At 40.7% G+C, this 21581-nt stretch overlaps 2 protein-coding genes across 24 annotated transcripts in view; one reads left to right on the top strand and one right to left on the bottom strand.

Annotated features, from left to right (window-relative positions):
• The window catches only part of Btbd10 (BTB domain containing 10), a 57862-nt gene extending 52963 nt beyond the window's left edge, over positions 1-4899 (bottom strand). For 9 of the 23 annotated variants that reach the window (XM_087559200.1, XM_087559166.1, XM_087559108.1 and 6 more), the window contains exons 1-3: positions 4714-4888; positions 4375-4461; positions 451-515 (exon numbers count right to left, since the gene is read on the bottom strand). Coding sequence is in view for 1 of the 23 variants with exons in the window: in XM_087559149.1 (XP_087415275.1) it covers positions 451-515; positions 4262-4264 (68 nt within the window). In the remaining 22 variants the exon portion in view is untranslated. 23 annotated transcript variants of the gene reach the window in all.
• LOC134484822 (uncharacterized) lies at positions 4387-10307 on the top strand. Its single transcript, XM_087603905.1, has 3 exons — positions 4387-4390; positions 4425-5751; positions 9743-10307. The coding sequence occupies exons 1-2, from the start codon at positions 4387-4389 to the stop codon at positions 5363-5365; spliced, it is 945 nt and encodes a 314-aa protein (XP_087460031.1). The 3' UTR covers positions 5366-5751; positions 9743-10307.
• Positions 10308-21581: the final 11274 nt, after the last annotated feature.

Here is a 21581-nt window from a genome sequence, read left to right on the forward strand (position 1 = left end):
TTATCTGAAATGCCTAGGGCCAAAAGTATTTCAGATTCCAGATTGATTGGGGATTTTTTTTTCTAAAATTCTGGAATGTTTGCATATATGAACTGAATTATCTTGGGCCCAAGACTAAACACAAACTCATTTACATTTTATGAATAGCCTAGACACATACTCTAAAGATAATTTTCTACATGAAACAAACATGGTGACTAGGGAGATGCTCAGAAGAATTCAGATTTTGCAGCATTTCAGAGTTCAGATTTAGGATTAAGGAGGCCTAACTTGTAACTCTTCCTCTATAACAAACATCTGTAACTATCTCTTTCCCCACAGCCAACCTCTGCCATAATTTTACTTTAGACTAACAAAGAAACAATAAAGGAGTCAGATAGATGAGGATTAAAAATATAACCCAAACCACTGGCCAAATTGGAAATCACTTCAATTGTAAATTACACTTACCCAGTTAGAAATGTAGGTGTTCCATTTCCTTCTCCCTCACAGAGGTCCAGCCTGCTCAGATAAACCTACCATACAGATGAATATATTGAAAATGTATGTTCTAAGAAACAGGAGACCCCAAAACAGAACCAAAGGCACTGAGGAAAGTACATTCAACCCCTTCCTCTAATCCTCATTGGAAAAATAACTTCAGAGAGTGGAAGGAGGGGCTGAAAGCTACCTGCAAACAAGCATTTCCTTCTTTGTAAGTCACCACAGAAACATGGGGGAAATGACGTTCCACACCCCCCAACCCGAACATCAAGACAATCTACACAAATATATAACAATTCCTAAAACAAAAAATTCACTAACCTGGGTGCTTAGGAGCTCAGAGACTGAACTGACAATCAGGGAGCCTGTATGATCTAACCTAGGTCCTCTGTATGTATACAAGTGATGGTTATTAGTTTAGTCTTCTTGTGGGACTACTAACAGTGGGATCAGGGGCTGTCTCTGACTCTTTTGCCCCCTTTTTGGACCCTTTCCCTCCTACTAGGTTGCTTCGTTTAACTTAATATGAAGTATGTCCCATGTTCAGTTGATATTTCTGGGAGCCCTGTTCTTTTCTGAAGGGAAACATAGGAGGAGCAGCTCTGGGGAAGAGGGTAGACTAGGGCATAGGAACTAGGAAAGCAGTGAGGGGAAACCAGTGAGGATGTAATAAATGAAAATAATAAATAAAAATGTTTTTAAAACTCTCAGGAACATTTTATAAACATAACACATCTTCTCTTTTCATCCCTTGCTCTTTTCACTTCCTCAAGCAGGGAACTGATGAAGAGATATTAGCCTCACTGAATTTAAAAAGACTGGGCTAAACATAAGAAAATCTAGTATATTACACTCTCCGCCTAAAGTCCTGACTTAAAAAAATATCCTTTGCAGTCTTCATACAAGTTTTAATAAACTCAGTTGTATCAGTCCTCTTTGTACAATTGCATAGTAACAAAGGAGTATTTAGCTATTCCTTCTTCCTTTTTAAAACTCTGTTCCTTACATGGCTGGCTTTCATGACTTTACCACTAAGATAAAGACCCTTACTTTGCAATATCCACCTCTTGGGACTTGAGTTTGACCTATAAACTCCCATTCCTCACAGCCCAACAAAGCTTGAAGCAGATTATGTGATTAAAATACTTCCTACTAGTAAATAAATGAGTTTTAATCCACAAGGTTCAATTCCATAAATGCCATTAAGTCATGCAATGTATCAGACACAAAGTTTAATCAAAGTACACATTCTTCTTACTAGAAAAAAGAATTTAAATCAATGGCTTCTGTAAAGAGGCACAAGAATATTTGTTTCACATTGCCTTCTTCATCCCATTGCCAAGCTTCTCACTCTACCCATTCGCCAGGGTCTGAGTATTTCCTCTGGTAAAAGTCAATACCCAGGGACACAGTGTGATAAGGTATAGCAAATAACAAGTATTCAGATCCTGAAATGGACGGTAGATGGGATCCTGGACTTAATTTTACATAGTAGGTACAAGTAACCTTCTAAATAAAGCAATATACTCTTGATACTTTTAAATTAAATAATAAAAACAAATCAAAAGTTTTCATCATTATTCCCATAGTAAAATGTTAATATAGTCCCTCTTAAAGTATATATTCCAAGGTTATCAGTAGATGCCTTAAACTATGACTAGTACCAAATGAATCCTTATGTATACCACCTATGAGAAACTTTAATGGTTACACACAGTAACAATAATTAACAATAAGATAGAAAAAAATTGTAATATATCCTAGTAAAATGTTTCTGTGACTAAATTTACACATCTTAGCAACCTTGGCATGGTTTTTTTCCTTCCTGATGAAGTTTGGAACTTTCACTTTTCTCACATACAAGAAGCACATTATGACTTCTTGTTGACGTAGACGAATTAGTAACAGCACTGCTTTTGTACTGTGGGCCATCACTAAATAAAATAAGAGTTCTTGAACACACTGTAAAATTATCAGTCAGTCTGATAAACAAATTACTACTAAAGTGGCAGATGGATGGGTAGCACATCCTGGTCAGATTCACTGGAGAAAAGAAGTGGTTTATATTCCACGCAGGTAGTGTGAGAATCACAATTTTATCATTGAACTTGAAATGGTATGCAATTTAAAACTTACGAGCTTATTTATGGATTTTTTCCCATCTAATGATTTCAAACCAGTAATAAACTACAAAAAAACCCCCAAAAAACAAAAGTGTAGACAATGAGATACTACGTTAGAAATTATGTTTAGTCTGTAGCCCTGTATTTAAAGGGCACTAAACCATGTATTGATTTTAATAAGATTAGACATTTTTTACAATTCTAAAAATCTATAATTCCAAACTGACATAGTTGATTTAAACTTGTTTCTAGTTATAAAATTAATTCTGACCTATACACAGCTCCTAAACCAAGATATAAAACAAAGCTCTAAAATACTCTCGTATGTTAAAATACAGCTAGGTTTGGTTGTGTTACATGAAGGCTTTTTTGTTTTACCTGTGAATATTTCAAAAATGGGGAAATCGAACTTAAAAATCTGGAGTTCCTGTATTCTTTAAGAAAGCTGAAGACTGACTCCACACTCATCTACACAGTTAATCAGATGGGCTTGAATCCTGACGTCTCTCAGAGAACAGCCAGCTGTCTAGTACCTGCCAGCATGTGCATGGTCCTCACTCTTACTTCTAAGGGATTCTAGGGATGCTAGTATTTCCAGATCACTTGGACACTCCATGAGACCATTTAAATGTAAAAGGCCATAAAGCAGACCACCGTTCTTTGTGATTTCATTTGATGGTTAAAAAATAGTTACACAAGTCTTTGAAGAATAGAACAAAACAAAATTCAGATCGGCTGGAGGGTAACATAGGAGGAAAAAAGCCCACCTGGAAATTTGAATAATATGAAAAAATGTCTAACAATTCAAAACATTGCTTGGAACTTTCTGAACTCCATTATTCTGGGTCCTAAACTCGCTCCTCCATGTTTCTGAAGCTCCCTCCTTACCTTCTCTCCGCCCATAAATGCTGAATACTCTAAGCTCTATGTTAGAGAAAACTATTATGCCTAAAATCTTCAAAAGTAACTGTCCTCGAAAACTATATTAACTCATCTTTATCTCCCATTAAGTAATTTTCCAAGTACTTTCTAATGCTTTCTGCTTGATATTCAATATCAGTCCTTGGTTCAATGCCGAGGGCTGAGTTGTAGATGGACTCTCTAGTACAGAAACTTTTTCAGTCTTTACATTTACATGTTTTTATTATATCTTATCATCCATTTCTATAGTCTATTTCATTCAAAATTCACTCCTAAACCCATTTCTAAAAAGTTCTGATCTAATTTAGCCAGTGGAGCTAGAAAAGAGTGGGAGGCAGGCAAGAACAGAAAGAAAGCCAACTGCCAATCAATCAATACACTGTGCTGCTCCATCCAGATTGTTAACTTAAATAAAAAGCATGCAGACTCTTTCATGGCTATAAAATAATTTCACATACTAAGTGCACAAAGTGGAAAACATTTTAGCATGTTCTGGACTCCAAATACCAATAAGAGACCACGACTCAAAATTTCAAAGAAAAAAAAAAAAGAGAGAGAGAGAGAGAAGCCCGGAAAGGCTGAGGTTAGGCACACTAGCCAACATTAACAAACTAAGTGAAATCTCAGCTCCTCTCAAACCCATACCCCCAAAATAAGAGGTGTCAGAGGGCTTGTGTCTTACAGAGAGTAAATCAGAACCTTTACTGGGCAAGTTAGGGGAAACAAAGCTTTACCATTGTTGATACGGTTACAGGATAAAACCACACAGCACATTACAGGTGTCTCATCCTCCACCCAAAGGGCGACTCCCCCACCACCTTATCCCCAAACCTGGAGCCTTACTCACCGCCCTATTGTGATGCGCCTCCTTAGGGTTGTCGCTGCGGTGACCCAAAGATGACAGGAAAGGGGCGGGGCACTGGGTTACTCTGCCCTGGAAAGGAGGTTGGAAAGGAGGTGTGAGAAAAATAGCCTTTTTTCCCCTGGGGAAAGGCCTCCAGACTCCTAACCCCCAAAGCAGCACCTTTCTCAGCCTCTCCCGACCCAGTACCGGAGCCGGCGGCCCGGAGTACCGCTCCCTACGCTCCTGGAGCCGCCGCCAGCCTCCCGGACCCCGGTCACAGCAGCCAACCTCGCCCTCGGCTTCCACTGTAAACCCAGCCGCCCGCACCCGGCCCACTCCAACCTGCCGGCCCTTGAGACGTCCACCGAGAGTTGAGGAGAAGAGCTACAAGAGCGAGCGAGCGACGCTCCGCTCCCTCCGCCTACTCAACCGGATCCCTCCGGTACTAGGTGTAAGGCGGCCGCTCCACCGGCTGCGCCTACCAGAGCCGCCCGGGCAGGTTGCAGGCCGGCTCTTTAGCTGCTTCTCGCGAGACTTCGCACTAGGAAGAGGGGAGGCGAAGCGAGTTCTCGCGCGAAGGGCGGCGCTCCTCCCACAGTGGGCGTGGCGCCGGGGCACGGGGTGGCTGAGTAGTGTTTCAGGGTCTCCGCTGGCAGTGCTGTGCTTTAGTTTGCCTGTGGACTTTGCGTTCGGCAGTCAGCCGGGACGGGTCTCAGGCCACCTCCACACCCGTGAGCACATCCTCACTCCACGCTTCCTGTCACCTTTAGGGAAAAACGGACAGCGTCTCCGGGCCAGTAAAAGCAGTGCCTGGGAGACTTCTAGGAGAGCGTTTCTCTCAGCAGAGCGAACGCCCGGGTCGCCTCCCCCACGCGGGGTCAGCGAGCAGGTACGGGCCACACGAAGCGTTGGCAGGTGGTGGTCCGGAGGTCACGGATCTGCGGCCGCTGCTTGGTTTCAAATGCTCTGCTGTTGGCGGGAACCGGTGCACTAGCTGACACACCTGCGGTGGCGCCACCTCGGGGACGTGAAGAATCACCTGAATGGGATGAGTTAGTTTCTGGCAGGCAAAAGCTCGCCAAAGTAGCGTCCCGGTCCTTCAGTGTCACCCAACCCACCGAGTGCCCAGTGTGAGGCTCTAAAAGAGATGAAAAAGTGAGAAAGGCGTCTCCTTGGTGCTCAAAACTCTCACCCTCCGGGGATTCAGACCCACAGAGAACAGATAATCCTCATTATGCTTGCTAGGGAACGTGCTCCCCTTTGTGAGTGAGCAATAGGAGCTGATCTGAGATAATCTTGTTTAGAACCCTCTGTGCGTTGCTCACACCTCTGGTCTTAAGATTCGGAAGGGTGGCAGAAGCTGAAAGATTTGAGTTCCAGGTGTGTCTGGGCTAGAGTGAGATCACTAGGGAATGGATGGCATTTGAGTCCAATTTAAATCAGAATTTCCCCCATTTTGAGAAGAGTAGGAAGGGCATAAACAAAACCCAATACTGGTTTCAGTATTTTGGCATGAAAACTGATTTGTGAAAAGAACTTTGTTTAAAAATCTTGTCACTTTAAGAAAAAATTCCTTGGATCCCGTGTGTGATACCATGTATGCCAGCATTGATTGCTAAGGAAATTAGCATTTGAAGTGGAAATCTGGTAGTAAGCATACTTTCCTCCGGAAAATACTTAAATATCAGAGGCCAAAGGAAGACAAAGATTATTCTTATATAGCATAATGTTTTTATAGCCAACATTCTACATTCTTGGAAATTGCTGGAAATCTTCAAAACTTTGTAAGATGAGCAAGCTAGTGAGGCTTGTCATATGAATAATGTTCAAAGAAACCTCAAGAAAACCCTCAACAATAGCAAAGTCCTCACCATTCTTGATATCAAGTCTTCTGTAATTTATCTCAAATGAACTATAGCATAAGTTAGGAGGAAAGATTAGTCAAACAGGATTCATTCATTCCCTTATGTCTAAATTGAAGCTGTCATTTCCTAATGAAAGGTTTTGGCCAGACCGTGGTGCATGCCTTTAATTCTAGCACTCAAGAGGCAAAGGCAGGCAAATCTGAGTTTGCAGTTAAATATGTATAAACATATCCATGCTGTGGAGGCCAGAGACTGGTTTTGGCATTTTCTAGTAATCTTCCACTGTATTTTTAGGGGACAGAGTCCCTCACTGAATCTGGAGCTCTTAAATTCTGCTAGTCCGACTACAAGCCAACTCCAAGGAACCCTCTTGTCTCTGCTTCACCAACACTGTGCCATCATGTCCAGCTTTTAACTGAGTACTGGGCACTGAACTCAGTTCCTAGTGCTTGAGTGTCAAGCGCTTTACCAGTTGTGCAATCTCATGGCCCAAGTTACCTAAATTAATTGATTTTGCTTGGTACTCAAGTATTTTTGGTTGGTTGGTTGGTTGGTTTGGTTTGGTTTTTGAGGCAGTCTCAAATACTTCTGCCTGAAATGTACTATATAGCTCAGGCTAGCTTCCAACTTGAAGTAGTCATTCTGCCTCAGCCTGAGTGCTGGGATTATAGGCATGACCAACCTAAATCTGCCCAAAATCAAGGTTCTTTTATTACACTGCAATCTTAATTGCTAATATTAAATCTCAAATCACATATGTCACACAATGAAATATGAGCTACACAACAGGAAAAGTAAAAAGAAAAAAAAATGTCCACAGTGTAGTGTTTTATAAAAAAGAAAGAACCAGGAATGTGTTTGGTCGAGTTGTGGTGTGGTGAGGTGGAATGGGCCTCTGTGAGCCCATGCTGAGGTACCCCTTCCCCCTGAGGTACCAGCCACACAACGGATATAGTATGGAATAGTTTATTTAGGAGATGGGAAAGGGAGTTGGAGTAGAAGCAGAGAAAGGCAGAAAGAGAGAGGAAGAGAGCCAGGAACATATGGAGAGAGGGGGGATGGGGTGGGGAGAGAGACTGAAGGTGCAGAGAGAAAGAGGATAAGAGAGTGAGGAGGGGACAAACAGTCCCTTTTACAGTGAGTCATGCAAACCTGGCTATTGCCAGGTAACTGCGGGGTGGAGCCTGAGTCTAGAAGGAATGCCAAACCCAGAACTCTAAGGATCCTAACTAAAGGCAACCAGCCAAAGGCTGATCCAAATGCAAAGGACAATCATTATAATAGATAAAACAGTAAATACAAGGAACCCAATCCCAGAGCTGTTCTGTGGCAGGGCTGCCAAAGCACCACTGGTTCAAGGCCTCACAGCTGGCTTAGGGTGCAATGGATCCAGATGAATGGAAGTTCAACTGGATTTAGTCCAACAGAGAGATAAACTATGTTGGAGACAGTCTGCATTTTGTTATCTGCCAATTCATATAACACAGGAATTGCAAAATTCCTTGGTCTGATGTGTTTGATAAATTCACAAATCTGGTTTCTCTGATAATGATTCATATATACCTAAGTGTCTATGTGTCCCTGGTTTAGTAAGTTCAAAGGTGGTACTTTTTAAAATTTTATTTTAAAGATTTATTTATGTGTATGAATGTTTTGAGTGCATAGCTGTTGCTTACAAATATCAGAAGGCATCAGATTCCCTGGAACTGGATGTGAGCTACTTACTATGTGGGTACTAGGAATTGAACCCATGTCCTCTGCAAGAGCAACAAGTGTTCTTAACAGAGCCATCTTTCCAACCCCAAACAATTTTTATTTGCATTAATTTATCAATGTAGTGCTTGTTCACTTGCACAAACAAAATGCAAGGCCTCTGTGCCTCAAAATTGCTGCTTTATAAAATGAGAGAATGGGGGTTAGAGGTGATGGAGTCATTTGACAAATCTCAGGCTATCTGACTCTGGAGAGTGCCACCCAGCACTAGTGTGAAGATTTGAGTTTATTGCCCAACATATAAGCTAATATACAGTGTTTGAGCCAATCCCAAGCTCTTAAATCCTTGGCATACTATCACCATGCTCTAATGAAAGCCTTGCCTAATGGGTCACTCAGAGAGGGGGAGGGAGGGAGTGCTGTCGCCTGTTAGGACTTCACCTGTGAAGATGGGGAAGCACCCTGGCCTTCATTCCTTTTTGCTCTCTTACTGGTGTTCCAGGAGCCATCTTAGATCTAATGCCCTGTACTGCAGACCAGGACTCTGAGGAGTCACAAGAGCCTGTGGAGCCTTGCTTTCCATCCAAATTTTTCTTCCCAAGGTTAACTTCCACATCCCCTACAATGTAGGGCAAGGCACAGCCTGAAAACCCAAATCCCATGAATATAGAGTAACTTAGGGTAAACCTGGTCTGCACAGTTGACTTTTTAACATCCTGCTAAGCTAAAACTGTTTTCAAAGCAGAAGATATGGCTACCTGTTTTCTTGTGTGGCAAATTAATGATAAGCCATAGACTTAGAGTCTATTTTATTGTTTTTAAGTTGGTTTTGAAACAGGGTCTTACATATCCCAGGCTGCCCTTGAGCTCTGTGTATCCAAGGATAAAGTTGAACTTCTGATCACCCTGCTTCCATCCCACAGGCTGTGCCAACACATTCAGCTTTATGAAATTCTGAAGGTCCAACCCAAGGCTTCATGCATGTTAGTCAGGTTCTCTAAAAACCAAGATATCCTCAGCATCCTATTGAGATTTTAAAACCTGGGATTTGGGTTAGAGGTGTAGTTTAGTAACCCTTTGTTAAAAACTTTTTAAAAAACTAAAAGCTTGAGACTTCCTTATATTACTAATTTGTGCACTTAACATAATGGCAAAGCAAAAAAAAAAACAAATACAAAAGGAATTCTAACCATATTTAGCAAACATGGTGTTTTTATTGTTCAAGCCCCTTTGAAAGAATACTAAGAGACACAGACACTACTAATACACACTGATAAAAATGAAGTGTATAAACAGTTAAAGACAAAAACGTTGGATGATATGAGTAATGGCTAAGGAGAGGTCAGAGCTATGAAAGATTACTTCTAGGGCTGGGGATTAGATCAGTGGAAGAGTGTGTGTATGGCGTATACAGAATCTCTAAATGGCAAGGAGGTCAGGAAAAGAAGGGAAACTTACTAGATCACTGAAGAAAATTAATTACGTGCTCTCCCTAACAACCATTAACTCAGTAATTTCTCATAGCCCCTCCATCCTCTGCAATAGAACGTGACAGACCACATTGTGTATATGTAAGCATAGCTGCTGTGAGTTCAACTCCAAAGATCTCTATGCTGAAAGGTCATCTTCCTTCTAACACCAGCCTCACAGGCTGGATCTTAATTGTCCAGTAGAGAGGAACCTTTGTCCTGGAAAGAAAGATGGGTCTGATAAAAGGATTTGTTTTCTGGGGCAGAGAGAAAGAGGGATGATGGCGAATCTTGACTGTCAACTAAAAAAAGACTTATTTCTAGGCTGGTCTGAGAGGACATTTCCTGAGAGGATTAACTGAAGAGAGTACCTTCCTCCAGCAGCTGAGATGTAAAATGATCTGAGAGGAAAGCAGGACTGTGCTCATCTTTGCTTCCTGTTGGTGTACCTATAGTGTACTTCTCCTGTTACTGCTGCCATCCCTAATTGACACAGGATATTTCCAACCCTCTAATGTGGATGAAAGGCCTGCAGCTCTCCAAGAATCCTGTACACAATCAGCACCATGTTGGTATTGCTGAAGCACCCAGCCTGCTACACTGAACAGCTAACCAGTTTTTCAGTCATCCCAGTGTACTGACAGCCATTTCTAGACTTCTTTAATGCTAAAGGGTTGTAGAACTTTCCCACAAGCTCCTGCCAAGTTAAAGAGAACCCAGCTCCAAAGCATGCCACTAAGGGCCTAGCTCTCAGAATTTTTGGAGGGAGCCTCACCAAGTTCCCTATGAAAGACAAAAGCAGGTTCAGTTACAGTAGCAGCCCCAGTATGAATTACCTAGTACTTAACATATAAACAAATCTAATAAATTCCTTTTCTTAGTATTATAATCATCAGTTCAGAGAGTTGTAAAATATCTAAAATATCTTTCGTTTTCCTGTAGTAATTGTCTCCAAGGCTTACTGCCTGTCTGCTAACCTAGGCCTAGTCCTGGAAGCTTCTAACCTCCATACAATCTTTTTTTTTCCCCCTCCATATATTCTTAACTGGGTCTAGAATGTTTTTAGCCTCTGAGGTTTACTGTTTATTAAGTTCATCATTTCTTACTCTTTCTGGACTGGCTCAAACTCCTCTCCAAGCTGAGTCTGGCTTCACTCTGTATCACCTGAATTGCTCTGCTTAGCCTCATACTAACATTTGCAATCTGTTCTAATCTTCTGATTCCTTCTCATTGTCTGACTCATTTGTCTTCATCCATGTCTATCTTGTTCTCTCTGCAACCTGTCTGTACAACTATCTAGGTAAAACTGCCTCCCTCCTTTCTCTCTCCTCTGCCTGCACTGCTCCTTTAAGTAAGCTTTTTCCTCTCTCTTCTCATTGGGCAGATCCTATTCTGTAAAATCTTTCTCTGATTTGTCACTTTGTCTGCCATTCTCAAACATGGGTGCTTCCTTTTATAGATTAACTTTGCCTTCATTGTCTGGGATTAAATGTGTGTACTAAGGACGTGACAGTATTCCAGCCAGAAGAACTAAAGGCATGCACTAAGAGCTCTGCCTCATTACAGCTAGGAACAGCTTTTTCCATAAACAACCATCGCAGGGTTCACAGTGTGATCGAATGTCCTGCAACAGAGAGTGGTCCTAGACTTTTGAAGAAACAGTTAGATAGATTTTTATTTATATCAAATAAAGTAGTTTTTAAAAAGACCTGCCCAATAAGAGGGAAATCATGCCTGGTACTGGAAACCTAGCCAACTCCCTAGGGCAAGTGAGGTCATGGGGGAAACATATAACTCCCATTTTACCAGGCCAGTATAATTTTACAGTACATTCTACATATTTATTCTTATAAAGTATAGATCTCATCTCTCCTCAAACAATCATCTTTCCAACAGATGGAGGTAATTACAGAAAACTACAACCAAACTGCAGGGAACAAGTGACTGCATGGTTGTTCAGCCCCCCTGGGTAGATTACAACTATAGATTTATCTACAGCACCTCACTCTGTAGACCAGACTGGCTTTGAAACCACAGAGATCTGCCTGCTTCGGCCTCCCAAGTGTGTGGACTAAAGGTGTGCCCTGCCAAGCCCAGCTAGAATTTTTTCAATTTTTTTCAAAAAGGAATGTAAGGAAAGAAAAGAGCACAAGATAAAAAAAATACTTTAACGATGAAAAGAAAACATGATTAAAATTAAAAACAAAAAATAGTTCTTTACAAAGTATAACAGCCACCCAAAGAATACAGTCTATCCTGAAGGGAAACTAAGGTTTTATTATTTTTCTAGTTGATAATATTTTTTGTGCAGAAGAATACTCAGTTTTCTTCTACACCAATAATCTTATTGGGCTCATGTATTAAAATTGTTTATCTTTTGACAAACTTTTTTATACTGTTGAACATGCAAAATAATGGCACATTTATCTTTTTTTCTCCTCATTACACATTTTTGTTTCTTATAGTTTTACCCAGTACTTGTAATTTTTAATTTTTAAATTATGAGGGATGCTACTGTTCTTCCTTAATCTATGCTTGGCCTTAAAAGCAGTGTGCCAATAATTTCTCAAGAAAATTATTTAACATGCTATCATATTCTCTTTCATAACTGGTCTGCAAAAGACTCTTTGGAAATATAAATCACTAGGCTTGGTTACTCACTGGAGCTTGATGGTGGGAACCTATTGCTATTGGTCATAGAACATAGAGAAATCAAATTGATACTGATGTGAAAGCATTATCCTTGCTGACTAGCTGTCATAGTGCTGGAATGTGTTTTACAGGTTCCTAGGAGAGAAAAAAATTAAGTCTTCCTACAAGCTCCAGTAATGTATGGTCTAACAAGATATGCCCATTGGTTCAATAGCGACATGAATATTATGAGGTAACCAGCAGCTTCCTAATTGGATTTAAGTCCTACTCCACATGAGGGAACTCTTGTGTAGTATTATAAATCTGGTCAAGAACCTGTGGTCAGAGAGGTCATAGGCCCTACTACCACTATGTTATTAAAGGTACACAATGTTAAACTGCCCTCTAAATATTTGTACCCATAATGCAGCTCTCATCAGAGGTGATCCTCTGTACCATGGCAGTTATATAGAAAATCACAACAAGCCAAACTGCAGAGAATAATTGACTGTGGTATGTTCGGCCCTGAATAGGACATTTGTATCTCATCTTCTCAGTTCAAAAGGTCATGGAACCTTGCAGAAGAGGGAGGGAGAAAGGTTGGAAAAGCCAAAGGCATGGGGAGATTGTTATGAAATGTCTTCTGAACGTGACTGTTTCACCCATGAATTCATAGAACCTGTGGTTGCCAGCATAGAAAATGGTACAAGATTAAGCCAGTCAGTGCTCCAGAGTAAAGAGGGAGGAGACTCATGAGACCCCACCCCAACCATAGCTGGGGTGCTGTTGGCATTTGAAGCTTCTGTAAAAGTTGAGTGAGTTTTCAGTGGCATAGCCCACGGTAGTTTACCCATCCTCCAGTAGATGGCACCTTCTATCCATGTGCATACCAGTAGCACTACTAAAACTTGGAATGGAAAAGGGGGGCCGGGTGCCCCAGAGTGGTTGGGGGTGGGGAAGAGGGATAAGTATGATCTAAATTCATGTTTGAAATTACAAAAAATATTAAATAATAAATGTTTTATAAAATGTAGCAAAAAGTCAAAAGGTGAGAAAAAAAACTAATTTAAAAACAATGAATTGGAGAAGCTTCTGTGTGGGTCTCTTGGAATCTGCCAGGTGGAGTCCCTTTTGTGTCCTAAGCCCGGTGCTGTAGCCCAGCAGAGTGCTGGGCTGGCCTCATGATTGCTTTGCTACTACATTCGTTTTAGAAACTTCCCTTTTTTGTGCACCAGCAGCAAATGCTGACCGCACTGAGCTTTGCAACCGGTGGAAGAGGTTTTTACTTGCATCAGAGAATTCTTGTTTATGTATGTAAGGATGTCTCTGTGTAAGCCAAGTGGTATCTCCTCCGTGTCTCAGAAAGCAGGTGAAGTAGAAATCTGAGCTCTTTTAGTAGAGGGAAGAACAGAGAGAGAAGCCAGCCCTCAGGTTTAGCAGTTTCAGATTATGCCCAGCAGTCAAACACCCCATGGGAGGGTGGGCTGCAGAAATCAAGAGATCGAGTGTGCTTGGGTTCAGAGTCTTCACTGAGCAGTTTGCTGACCACAGAGTAGGCCTATAATTCTCTACTGTTATCTTCATATTACCACGTTTGCCCCTTGGTTCAAAGAGTGGAAACATTACACCTTCACAGCCCAAATTTCCTACTGTCTAAACTTCTTAGTAAGCCCTCATCTGACCATGCTCCTCTCCATGACTGTCTCTCATGGCCTCTCCTACCTGGATCACCAGTAGGATGACTCTGGGAGTTCCCTCCTGTGATTTGTTTTTCTTCACAGTCAGAGACTCGCACAGAGGCAACTTCTAATCTACCACCATACTCTCAAAATCCAAATATCTTGCTTCATAAGCATCCTGAGATCAAGGTAATAGGTCATGACTGGGGTATAAATCAATGTTTAGAGAGCACAATTAGCATGTCTGTGGCCCCAAGACACAGCAATCAGGAAACAAAAGGATGCCACAAATGAAAAAGGTGGCTTCCAAGTGCCTAACAGAATTTGTCTTTCCATGGACCATCCAAGCAGCTTCTAGTACAAAGAGGAATCCAGCGTTCTCCAAAGAAGGAAGACTGAAACTGAGTTTACATAATTAAAGGTTCCCTCCTGGGGATAGAGGGTAGGGACTAAGAGGCAGGCAGGGTAACTAGCTGAGCTGGTGGAGAGCATCTACCAGCATGTGGGCCCCCGTTACAACCTGAGATTTATTCTTATAGCAACTTATTATCCAAAATAATTCATATATATGGCTATGTTATATTGGATACTAGCAAAAAAAAGACAAACTTTAAAATGGGAAATACAGAGGCTTAGCCATGGTGGATGGTGAGGAAGGAAATATGGGAAACAGATTGTGTGATTTACAAACATATATGAAAATATTAGATATCTAGTTTTTAAAATTCACAGATATGTGGTTAACTAGGAAAAAGACAAGAGAGCAATGATAAACATTAAGAATATGATTAAAAAAATCAAAGAAGATCCTGAGTAGAAATTCTAAAATACTGGCAGCATGCTATTACATAAACTCAAGGATGGAAAGTGGGTGTTCATTTTATATTTTCTTTAAGAAAGTGGAGCTGGGAAGGTAGTTTAGCAGTTAAAAACACTTGCTGTTCTGATCCCAGCATTCATATCAGGCAGCTCACAACTGCTTATAACTTTAACTCTAGCCATATACACAGCCTTATAAGCAAAACATTTTAAATAAGCCATATTGTAATATACAATAAGTTTCACTATAAAGAAAAGCTATGTTTTTCCTCTCTACTCCTCCCTCCTCCCTCCTCCGCCTTCCCCCTCCCTCCACCCTTCTCCCTCTCAGCATTTTGAGACAGTTCTATGTAGCCTTGGCTGTCATGAAACTTGCTCTGTAGACCAGGCTGGCCTCACAGAGATCCACCTGCCTCTGCCTCTTCCTGTACCTCCTGAGTGCTGGGAATAAAGGTGTGCACTGCCACCACCTGCCTAACCTTTCTCTGATTCTCCCTCCCTATACCTCTCTTCTTGCCCTCTCATAATCCATTTCTCCTCTAATGTCCCACAAGCACAAATTTCTATATCCTGATATGAGATGCTGTCTATTTTATTTTGCTTAACATGATCTCCAGTTCCATTCACTTGCCTGCAAAAGTCATGATTTCATTCTTTGCTGGCTTAAAATTAAAAAATGAAATATAAAATTTATATTAGTTTCAAGCATTCTGTAATAAGATGGATATAAGGCCTGCGGTGATGGTATACCACCTGTAATTCTAGCATTCAGGAGGCAGAGTCAGGCAGATCTGAGTTCAAGGCCCAGCCTGGGCAACAGAGTTCCAGGACAGCTAGGGCTACACAGAGAAAACCTGTCTGAAAAGAAAATAGAAATCCCAGGGGAAGAGAGTGGACCACCCAGGAGTGCAGTCATCCTGATGCCATAGGACAGACTGCCACCTCTGTACACCTCGGCCCACATCCCTGGTCCAAGGGGAAACTGCACAGTGCCTCTGGACACAGGGATATAGGAACAGACACCTGCCGGTACCCAAGGTTCTGGTCTATGCCCAGGACCAAACTGAACTGGCCAAACAGCTCCCTGCACCCAAATCCCATGGGGGAGAGAGCTGAACCCTCAGAAGCATGGATACCCCTGAGAAGTCAGAGGAGAATATCATCTGCCAAGAAATAATCACACAATGCCAACTGTGCCAGAGGGTTGCAAGGACCTACACAAGCAATGAGGGGCAGGACCCTTTGATTCCTGCCCATGTATAGAGCTGGAAGACAGTCTCCAGGAGTGCTGCCACAGCTGAGAGCAGAGCACCTGTTCTCAGGAAAGACTGAAAGAAAACAGGAACACAGTTCTACAGGAGTGCTGACACTGAGACCTACAGCAGGGTCAAGTCACTCTCAGAAACAGCAAGACAAGCAAACACCAGAGACAACCCAATGGCTAGAGGCAAGTGCAGGAACCTAATCAACATAAACTAAGACCACTTGGTATCATCAGAGCCCAGTACTCCCACCAAAGATACTAGATATCCAAACACACCAGAAAAGCAATATTTAGATTTAAAATCACATGTTTTGATAATGATGGAGGACTTTAAGAAAGACATAAAGAACTCACTTAGGAAAATGCAGGAAAACACAAGTCAACAAGTAGAAGCCCTTAGAGAGGAGACACAAAAATCCCCTAAAGAATTACAGGAAAACACAACCAACAGGTGAACAAATTGAAAATGGAAATAGAAACAATAAGGAAAGCACAAAGGGATGCAACCCTGGATATAGAAAACCAAAGGAAGAGACAAGGAGCCATAGATACAAGCATCACTTCTATCAAGAGATAGAAGAGAGAATCTCAGGGGCAGAAGATACTATAGAAAACATCAACACAACTGTCAAAGATAATGTAAAACACAAAAAGCTCCTAGCCCAAAACATACAGGAAATCCAGCACACAATGAGAAGATCAAACCTAAGGATAATAGGTATAGAAGAAAGTGAAGATTCCTAACTTAAAGGGCCAGTAAATATATTCAATAAAATTATAGAAGAAAACTTCCCTAACCTAAAGAAAGAGATGCCCATAAACATACAAGAAGCCTACAGAACTCCATATAGATTGGACCAGAAGAGAAATTTCTCCTGTCACATAATAGTTAAAAAAACCAAATGCACAAAACAAAGAATATTAAAAGCAGTAAGGGAAAAGGGTCAAGTGACATATAAAGTCAGACCTATAAAAATTACACCAGACTTCTCACCAGAGACTATAAAAGCCAGAAGATCCTGGACAGATATCATACAGACCCTAAGAGAACACAAATGCCAGTCCAAGTTACTGTATCCAGCAAAACTTTCAATTAACATAGATGGAGAAACCAAGATATTCCATGACAAAACCAAATTTATGCAATACCTTTCTACAAATGCAGCCCTACAAATGATAATAAATGGAAAATTACAACACAAGGAAAGAAAGTACACTATACGAAAGCAAGAATATAATTTCCTTGCAATGAAACCAAAAGAGAGACAGACAAACATAATTCCACTTCTAACAATGAAAATAACAGGAAGTGACAATCACTATTCCTTAATATCTCTCAATATCAACGGTCTCAATTCCCCAATAAGAAGACATAGACTAACAGAATGGATACATAAAAAGGACCCAGCATTTTGCTGCATACAGGAAACACACCTCAGAGACAAAGACAGATACTACCTCAGAGTAAATGGCTGGAAAACAACTTTCCAAGCAAATGGCCTGAAGAAACAAGCAAGAGTTGCCATTCTAATATCAAATAAAATTGATTTTCAACCGAAAGTCATTAAAAAAGATAAGGAAGGACACTTCATATTCATTAAAGGAAAAATCCACCAAGATGAACTCTCAATCCTAAATATCTATGCTCCAAATGCAAGGGCACCTACATTCATAAAAGAAACCTTACTAAAGCTCAAAGCATGCATTGCACCTCACACAATAATAGTAGGAGATTTCAACACACCACTATCATCAATGGACAGATCATGGAAACAAAAATTAAACAGAGACATAGACTAAGAGAAGGCATGAACCAAATGGATTTAACAGATATGTATAGAACATTCCATCCTAAAACCAAAGGATATACCTTCTTTTCAGCACCTCATGGAACCTTCTCCAAAATTGACCATATAATCAGTCACAAAACAGGCCTCAACAGATACAGGAAGATAGAAATAATCCCATGCATCCTATCAGATCACTACGCACTAAGACTGGTCTTCAATAACAACAATAATGACAGAAAGCCCACATATACATGGAAGTTGAATAATGCTCTACTCAATGATAACCTGGTCAAGGAAGAAATAAAGAAATTAAAGACTTCTTAGAATTTAATGAAAATGAAGATACAACATTCCCAAGCTTATGGGACATAATGAAAGCTGTACTAAGAGGAAAACTCATAGCTCCGAGTGCTTGCAAAAAGAAACAGGAGAGAGCATATGTCGGTAGCTTGACAGCACACCTAAAAGCTCTAGAACAAAAAGAAGTAAATAAACACAAGAGGAGTAAGAGGAGTAGATGGTAGGAAATAATCAAACTCAGAGCTGAACTCAACCAAGTAGAAACGAAAAGGACTATACAAAGAATCAACAAAACCAGGAGCTTTGAGAAAATCAACAAGATAGATAAACCCTTAGTCAGACTAACCAGAGGTCACAGAGAGTGTATCCAAATTAACAAAACCAGAAAAGAAAAAGAAGACATAACAACAGAATCTGAAGAAATTAAAAAAAAATCACCAGATCCTACTACAAAAGCCTATATTCAACAAAACTGGAAAATCTGGAGGAAATGGACAATTTTCTAGTCAGATACCAGGTACCAAAGTTAAATCAGGGACAAATAAACCATTTAAACAACCGCATAACTCCTAAAGAAATAGAAGCCATCATTAAAAGTCTCCCAACCAAAAAGAGCCAAGGTCCAGATGGGTTCAGTGCAGAATTCTATCAGACCTTCATAGAAGACCTCATACCAATACTGTCCAAAGTATTCCACAAAACTGAAACAGACAGAGCACTACCAAATTCCTTCTATGAAGCCACAATTACTCTTATACTGAAACCACACAAAGACCCAAAGAAAGAGAACTTCAGACCAATTTCCCTTATGAATATCGACACAAAAATTTATCGACTCAATAGAATTCTTGTAAACTGAATCCAAGAACACATCAAAATGATCATGCATCATGATCAAGTAGGCTTCATCCCAGGGATGCAGGGATGGTTTAATATACGAAAATCCATCAATGTAATCCACTATATAAGCAAATTCAAAGATGAGAACCACATGGTCATTTCATTAGATGCTGAGAAAGCATTTGACAAAATTCAACACCCCTTCATGATAAAAGTCCTGAAAAGAACAGGAATTCAAGGCCCATACCTAAACATAGTAAAAGCAATATTCAGCAAACCAGCAGCTAATATCAAACTAAATGGAGAGAAACTTGAAGCAATCTCACTAAAATCAGGGACTAGACAAAGCTGCCCACTCTCTCCCTACTTATTCAATATAGTACTCAAAGTCCTAGCCAGAGCAATCAGACAGTAAAAGAAGGTCAAAGGGATACAAATTGGAAGGGAAGAAATCAAAATATCACTATTTGCAGATGATATGATCGTGTACTTAAGTGACCCCAAAAGTTCCACTAGAGAACTAATTAACCTGATAAACAACTTCAGCAAAGTGTCGGGGTATAAAATTAACTCAAACAAATCAGTAGCCTTCCTCTACTCAAAGGATAAAGAGGCTGAGAAAGAAATTAAGGAAATGACACCCTTCAAAATAGTCCCAAATAATATAAAATATCTTGGTGTGACTTAACCAAGCAAGTGAAAGATCTGTATGACAAGAACTTCAAGTCTCTGAAGAAAGAAATTGAGGAAATTCTCAGAAGATGGAAAGATCTTCCATGCTCATGGATTGGCAGGATTAATATAGTAAAGATGGCCATTTTGCCAAAAGCAATCTACAGATTCAATGCAAATCCCATCAAAATTCCTACTCTTTATAGAGATAGAAAGAGCAATTTGCAAATTCATTTGAATAACAAAAAACCCAGGATAGTGAAAACTATACTCAACAATAAAAGAACATTTGGGGGAATCACCATCCCTGACTTCAAGCAGTATTACAGAGAAATAGTCATACAAACTGTATGGTATTGGTACAGAGACAGGCAGATAGACAGTAAAATAGAATTGAAGACCCAGAAATGAACCCACACACCTATGGTCACTTGATCTTTGACAAAGGAGCTAAAGCCATCCAGTGGAAGAAAGATAGCATTTTCAACAAATGGTGCTGGTTCAGCATGTAGAAGAATGCAAATCAATCCATTCTTATCACCATGGACAAAGTTTAAGTCAAGTGGATCAAGGACCTCCACATCAAACCAGATACACTCAAACTAATAGAAGAAAAAGTGGGGAATAGTCTCCAACACATGGGCACTGGGGAAAATTTCCTGAACAAAACACCAATGGCTCATGCTCTAAGATCAAGAATAGACAAATGGGACCTCATAAAACTGCCAAGCTTTTGTAAAGCAAAAGACACTGACTATCCTTAGGACAAAATGGCAACCAACAGATTGGGAAAAGATCTTTACCAATCCTACATCTGATAGAGGGCTTATATCCAAAATATACAAAGAACTCAAGAAGTTAGACTCCAGAGAGCCAAATAACACTATTAAAAATGGGGCGCAGAGCTAAACAAAACATTCTCAGCTGAGGATTATCGAATGGCCAGAAACTAAAGAAATGTTCAACATCCTTAGTCATCAGGGAAATGCAAATCAATACAACCCTGAGATTCCACCTCACACTAGTCAGAATGGCTAAGATAAAAAAACTCAGGTGACAGCAGATGCTATTGAGGATATGGAGAAAGAGGAACACTCCTCCATTGTTGGTGGGATTGCAAACTGGTACAACCATTCTGGACATCAGTCTGGAGGTTCCTCAGAAAATTGGACACTCCACTACATGAGGACCCAGTTGTACCTCTCTTGGGCATATACCCAAAAGATGCTCCAACATACAACAAAGACACATGCTTCACTGTATTCATAGCAGCCTTATTTCTAATAGCCAGAAGCTGGAAAGAACCCAGATGCCCTTTAACAGAGGAATGGATTTAAAAAATGGGGTACATCTACACAATGGAGTACTACTCAGCTATCAAAAACAGTGACTTCATGAAATCCATAGGCAAGTGGAAAGAACTAGAAAATATCATCCTGAGTAAGGTTACTCAATCACAGAAAAACACACTTGATATGCACTCATTGATAAGTGGATATTAGCCAAAAAGCTCAAATTACCCAAGATGCAGTCTACAGGCCACAGGAAGCTCAAGAAAAAGGATGACCAAAATGCAGATGCTCCCACTCCTTCTTAAAAGGGGGAAAAATATTCATAGGAGGGGATATGGAAACAGTTTAGAGTAGCAACTCAAGGAAAGGCCCTTTAGAGCCTGACACACATGTGGCCCATATATATATATATATATGTATACATACATACAGCCATCAAAACTAGATAAGATTGATGAAGCTAGAAAGTGCATGCTGAAAGGGACCGGATATGGACCTCTCCTGAGAGACACATCCAGAGCATGTCCAATACAGAGGTCAATGCTAGCAGCAAACCACCGAACTGAGAATAGAACCCCCTTGGGGGAATTAGAGGAAGTATTGAAAGAGTTGAAGGAGCTTGCAACCCCATAAAAACAACAATGCCAACCAACCAGAGCTTCCAGGGACTAAACTACTACCGAAAGACTATACATGGACTGACCCAGGGCTCCAACTGCATATGTAGCAGAGAATAGCCTTGTTGGGGCACCAGGGGAAGGGGAAGACCTTGGTCCTGCTAAGGTTGGACCCCCAGTGCAGGGGAATATGGGGGGGGGGCAAAAAAGGGGATGTATGGGGGAATACCCACAAGGGGGAGGGGGAGGGAAGGGAATG

This window comes from Rattus norvegicus, chromosome 1 (genome assembly GCF_021556685.1).
Source record: "Rattus norvegicus strain SHRSP/BbbUtx chromosome 1, alternate assembly SHRSP_T2T, whole genome shotgun sequence".
Taxonomy (NCBI): domain Eukaryota; kingdom Metazoa; phylum Chordata; class Mammalia; order Rodentia; family Muridae; genus Rattus; species Rattus norvegicus.